Here is a 6,000-nt window from a genome sequence, read left to right as displayed (position 1 = left end):
ATAAGGTGTTCATTTAAGTCGGAATTTGCAACACCCATTGTGCTAGGGACCAATCACTTTTGGGGTGTTGGTTTATCAACACGTTTAAAGGTGTTAGTTTAACACTAGGCTATTTGAGATGGTTACATGTGATTTCTAAGAAAGTGATACATTTAACACTGTGGGAGTTACAATTCTGATCACACATTTGCTGTGTATAATTAGATATAGATGCTTTAGATTATGGTTCAAGCATTTGTTCAACACGCAAGTATGGCATATATGTATGGCTTGGCCTGCAACATGGAAGAGGCCAGGGGTTGGTAAAATGTCCCATAAGTGGCACTGTGCCGTTTTGCGCAATCCAACCTGAGGTTAACTATGTATTTCAGTTAATTCAACAGCAATGGCAGGCATTCCCCTAATAGTGCCGCAAATATCAAATAATCTGTTATTCCTGAACAAATCCTGCAGTCACGTGAACTTCCATGGAAATAGACACTCAAGTATGGAATCGCATCGAAAGGTGACGCAGGAGCAGAAGAGCAGCTCCTTGAGTGTCTTGCGCAGCTCCTGGCTCCTATAGGCGTAGATGAGCGGGTCGATGAGCGAGTTACAGATGATGAGGATGAGGAAGAGGTTGAAGTAGCTGAAGAAGCAGGTGCAGAAGGGGGTCGTGGGGCAGGTAAGGATGAGAATAAGGTGGAGGAAGAAGGGTCCCCAGCAGAGGATGAAGACCCCTAGCAGGATAGTGAGCGTGATGGCGCCCTTCATGCTCGTGCCCTGGCGTCGAGACTTGTAGATGGCCATGATGCGCCGCGAGTGCACGTGCGCCAGGATGAACATGTGCATGTAGAGCACAGCGGTGAAGACAAGAGTGATGCAGAAGAAGGTGACGAGGCATACAATGACGGCGGTGTGCGAGTGGTAGACGATGAAAAGTATGCTGGCGGTGATGCTGGTCAGCCACACCATCGCGATGATGGTCACGGCGCGCTGCGTGGTCATGATGCTGTGGTAACGCAGCGCGTAAAAGATGGTGATGTATCGATCCGCGGCGATGGTGCACAGGAAGGACAGTGATGACACCACCGAGCTGCAGTTCATGATGTCGATGACGTTGTCCAGGTGCCGCAGCATTTCAGGTGTGACCACTAGCAGCCCGTGTTCGGTGAGCAACATGACTATGGTCTCCACTACGTTGGCGACGCTGACCAGCATGTCGGAGACGGCCAGGCAGCATATGAAATAGTACATGGGCGAGTGCAGATTGCGGTTCTTGATGATGGCCAGCACCACTAAAATGTTCTCCACCAGACTAATGAGGCCCAGCGTCAGGAACAGCTCCTGTGGAATGCGGAGCGAGCAGGTCGTAGAGTTCTGCTCCCTGGCGCCGGTGTTGTTGGTGCTGTTCTCACTGTACATGGTGAGGGTGCTCAGCTCCATGTGGTGGTGCATGATGAAGTTGTGTTGAGACGTGTTGTCCATCATGTCTGCTGCTCCCTGCTGTTGTAGGCTATTGGATGAGGTGGAAAGAAAAAGCCTTAAAATATTTTCTTTGTGGTCTCTATAGTGTAACAGAATTAACTAGTTATTCTATAGACATCCTATCCTTTTCAACTGGACTGTGACCGCAGGAAAAAAAGAGCACAGAATGTGTGAGGTGAAGGTAGTTTAGCTCACGTGAACCCTGAAATTGGAGTGATGTTTTCCCACAAACGGAGGTCTCCAGAACGAACTTTAACACAGAGTGAAGAGCCCAGATGCTCACAGTGGAGAATCATCCATGTGAAATTGTCTCTTTCCCAAGTAACTGTTTAGATTCAAAGGTTTATCCAACTGTATTTTGCACATAGTCCATATATGGTATTTCCAAGTGATGAGAATCCTAGTCTGAGTCTGAAAACAGCTCATTGGTGCTGGATCGCATGAGAGAAAATCCTCTACCATTTGGACGTCCAAGTAGGCTCCAAGCAATCATAATGCGTGAACTGAAGCCTATCCAAGTGAGCTCTCAGGCGCATAAAGTGACAGTGGGTTCTTAAAAGGGTCCACCGCCTTTCTAACTCCTCCTTTCTCATAGAGAAAGCCAACCGCATGATTCTCAGACTGACACAAACTCTAATGAACGCGTGATCCCGCATGGAAGTATTTAGCAAGATTAGGGAGTAAAATGGATGGAGAGAGTGTAGTATTGATATACTTACTAATCGCCTGAGCAGAGCATAATAATAATTTATTAAGTAATTCAAATACATAGTTGAGCACATGTTCCCCAGCACTAAAATGGAATTTACCGCGCACTGTGCACAACTGATGTGACCAATTGATTTAGACAATGCATACTTCATGTGCCTCAAATACACGAGTGTACAAAACATTAGGAACACCCATGGGACACTCCAGACACTACGGAAGGGCTATTAATACACATGTATCTGCCTCAGCCGTGTATCTTATCTAGGATGTGGTGGTCATGGTCTACACTGAGTGTCCAAAACATTAGGAACACCTGCTCTTTCCATGAGACAGACTGACCAGGTGAATCCAGGTGAAAGCGTTGACCCCATATTGATGCCACCTGTTAAATCCTCTTCAAATCAGTGTAGATGGAGGGGAGGAGACAGGTTAAAGAAGGATTTTTAAGCCTTGAGAGACAATTGAGACATGGCTTGTGTGTGTGCGCCATTCAGAGGGTGAATGGGCAAGACAAAATATTTAAGTGCCTTTGAGCGGGTATGGTGGTTGGTGCCAAGCGCACCGGGTTGAGTGTGTCTAGAACTGCAACCCTGCTGGGTTTTTCACGCTCAACAGTTTCCCGTGTGTATCAAGAAAGGTCCACCACCCAAAGGACATCCAGCCAACTTGACAACTGTGGGAAGCATTGGAGTCAACATCCCTGTGGAACTCTTTTGACACCTTGTAAAGTCTATGCCCCTAAGAATTGCGGCTGTTCTGATGGCAAAAGGAGGTGCAACTCAATATTAGGAAAGGGATTCTTAATGGCAAGCGACAACAATGATCAGTTCATTTAAAAAATGACACGCTGCGCTCATGTATCTGTATTTGGACGGGAACTTTACGCACAGTGCACACTTGTAAATGAATTCATGATTATGGCTCAAACTGTTGCACTATTTTTCTTCTTTGATATAATTGCGAAATACATTTGTAATTACAATAAAGATTGTAAAGGCTCGCAAACATGATGTTTGTTGTCTGCCAAAACAGCGGTAACGCGAGCTATTACCCTAAACAAATGGGAGGGGATTTGGATAGACAAACCCGATTGAATGGGTTGGTCCATTACGCATGAGGGTTTTTGTAGTGACCTAGTTGCAGCAGAGCCACTTGGCATTTTGACAGGGCCACTTGGCATTTTGACAGGTTTTGTGTGTGTATGTGTGTGGGGGGGACTACCTGTCCTCCGTCCCGAGCCGATTATAACAGAAGGGTGGGCTCTTTTCTCCGCTGTATTGAATCGGATGTTTTTTCTTCTTCATTACAATCTCTATTTGATTAAATGTTTTTATACCGTGTAGTTGAGCAATCAAGAAAGCGTTTTTTTCCAACTTCAGAAACCCTTCGCAACACTACAAGCGGAGCCTCAAGTTAATGATGACGCAAGAAGCTGCCCACGCAGGCTACAGTAGCCTGCCTACACATGGACAAATTTAGTTCGAGTGTTGAACCTCATCCCAGCCACCCAATAACAATACACAGTGATCCATTCAGGACAGACTTTGGACTCATGAAGCAACATCACTTTAAACCAAACCAAACCTAAACCATAACAAAATTAAATATATAATTTAGTTGACAATGTTCATAAAATATGTCCAAAACAAGATATATTTGTTAAAACCTGTGACAGCTGAGAAGTGAATACTCACTGCTGGAGGAAACCACATAAAGAGTTCTGAACAAAGTGCCAAGTGTTATGGCTCCAGCCTTTGAAACAATCCTTCTCAGTGCTTGCATAACCAGCCTCTTCCTCTAGCGATTTCATGGGAGATATAACACACACAAACTGCAGTTTGTGCAAAAGGCAGTATTCTCTCACCTGTGGAGAGCAGCAGTGTCAACTGTAAGCAGCCAGACTGTCCATAGTTCGATTGTGATAGTGGGAGAATCCTCCATTCACTCAGGGCCAGACACAGATCTGTATCAGCCTCTAGCTGAGGAGCACCACTCCTACCTGGGACTACAACTTCAGACCTGACAGACCTCTTGTCAGACCTGACAAGAGGGGTTGGATGGGGTAGGGGGGACCCAATAGGACAGATGATAAGTGATGTGGCTAGTGGCGACCTGTCATTTAGGGCAGGTGGAGCAGAGCCCCGCCTGTTTTGAGCCCCACCTGTTTTGAATGTTATTTTGGCATTAATACAATGTAAAAATGTAAACAATGTAAAAAAAAAATAAAGAAAAAAGAATACTTGAGTTAATAAAGCCGCATTCAAACGTGGTCTCTTTTTTGCTTTCTTGAGGAAGGCAGCTCCAAAATGCCTAGCTCAATGCTTTCTGTGGTGGTGGGGCAGCCAGCGGAAAATATGGAGCTTAGGGGTTGGTAATGTTCTCTAATTGAGCCGTGATAGGCTCAGTGTTCTGTCACTCATGGGGACACTACGTCACCACAAAATCTTCGGGGAGAGCTCGAAAATTCAACCCCCTTGGGTGCTGCCATAGAGTTACATTAGAATTGCCCATCCAGTAGCTCTTTTCCAAGCTTAAAAGGATAAACATTCAACATTGGCCATGCTGTCAATCCATAATGAATTCTGCTTTGAATGGTCCTCCAACTCGGAATGTCGGGAACTCGGGCCCCTTTTTAGAGCTCCGACCTGAAGATCACTGACGTCATCATGATTCAATCTGTTTTTTTTTTCAAGTTCCCAGTTGTCTTGAAAGCACCAATAATCCAGAGAATGTCAGACTTTAATGACAAAATTTGCCCACGAAGGATCGCCGCGCAACCTTCCTGTTCAAGTGAGCACACAATGCCAAGAATGTGCAAAGCTGTCATCAAGGCAAAGGGTGGCTATTTGAAGAATCTCAAATATAAAATATATTTTAATTTGTTTAAAACTTTATTGGTTACTACATGATGCCATGTGTTATTTCATATTTGTGATGTCTTCACTATTATTCTACAATGTAGAAAATAGTAAAAATGATTTTAAAAAACTGGAATGAGAAGCTGTTCTAAACCTTTTGACCGGTACATTAACCCCAGTTCAACCGCAATACACTGTTAAAGGTCTATTACAAGTGCTGACCAATGTTCCTGCTGTTTCACAGGGTGTTTCTTAAAGCAATGTCTCATAACCAAATATAGTTATTTTACAGTTGCTTTGAACTAACCATGTAATAGTACATCCCAGCAGGCAAAACTACCAGCTTTAACTTTATCATTCTAAACACTTACAATCAGGGGTGGAGATGGAAGAAGTCTGGGAACTCACCATTTTCTACCCACAGTTGACAGAAGAAAGCAATATGGAGAAGGTTTCAAGGAGAAACTGAATAGATCAAGATGTACTGAATTTATCGATTTCCCTGGATTCAGTTATTTACAGTTCTGAATGTTCTGTAGTTTATCTAATCCATTAGAGAAATATTTACCCACATTATAGAATTCTCTAGATTTGTCGATGTACTGTGATGTAGGCCTTCAGTTAATTCTGAATGTTAAGAACCTTTGTCTTGCCCAGAGGGAGATTTATTTGACAAGTTATACATACACTACTCTACTCTTCAAAAGTTTGGGGTCACTTAGAAATGTCCTTGTTTTTGAAAGAAAATTTTTTGACCATTAAAATAACATCAAATTGATTAGAAATACAGTGTAGACATCGTTAATGTTGTAAATGACTATTGTAGCTGGAAACTGCAATTTTTTAAAATGGAATATCTACATAGGCGTACAGAGGCCCATTATCAGCAACCATCACTCCTGTGTTCCAATGGCATGTTAGCTAATCCAAGTTTATCATTTTAAGAGGCTAATTGATCATTATA

The 6,000-nt window shown here is 43.5% G+C and overlaps 1 protein-coding gene across 1 annotated transcript; it reads right to left on the bottom strand.

Annotated features, from left to right (window-relative positions):
- Window positions 1–453: 453 nt before the first annotated feature.
- On the bottom strand, window positions 454–1,943 carry LOC139384651 (melanocortin 1 receptor). The gene has a single exon (XM_071129465.1). The coding sequence runs from the start codon at window positions 1,468–1,470 to the stop codon at window positions 454–456; it is 1,017 nt and encodes a 338-aa protein (XP_070985566.1). The 5' UTR covers window positions 1,471–1,943.
- Between the last annotated feature and the right edge of the window lie 4,057 nt (window positions 1,944–6,000).

Source organism: Oncorhynchus clarkii, chromosome 26 (genome assembly GCF_045791955.1).
Source record: "Oncorhynchus clarkii lewisi isolate Uvic-CL-2024 chromosome 26, UVic_Ocla_1.0, whole genome shotgun sequence".
NCBI lineage: Eukaryota > Metazoa > Chordata > Actinopteri > Salmoniformes > Salmonidae > Oncorhynchus > Oncorhynchus clarkii.
This window is presented reverse-complemented; position numbering and strand designations above follow the sequence as displayed.

Bases quoted from the DNA above. Each gene is read 5' to 3' on its own strand.
- LOC139384651 (XM_071129465.1), bottom strand. From the start codon at position 1,470: ATGATGGACAACACGTCTCAACACAACTTCATCATGCACCACCACATG.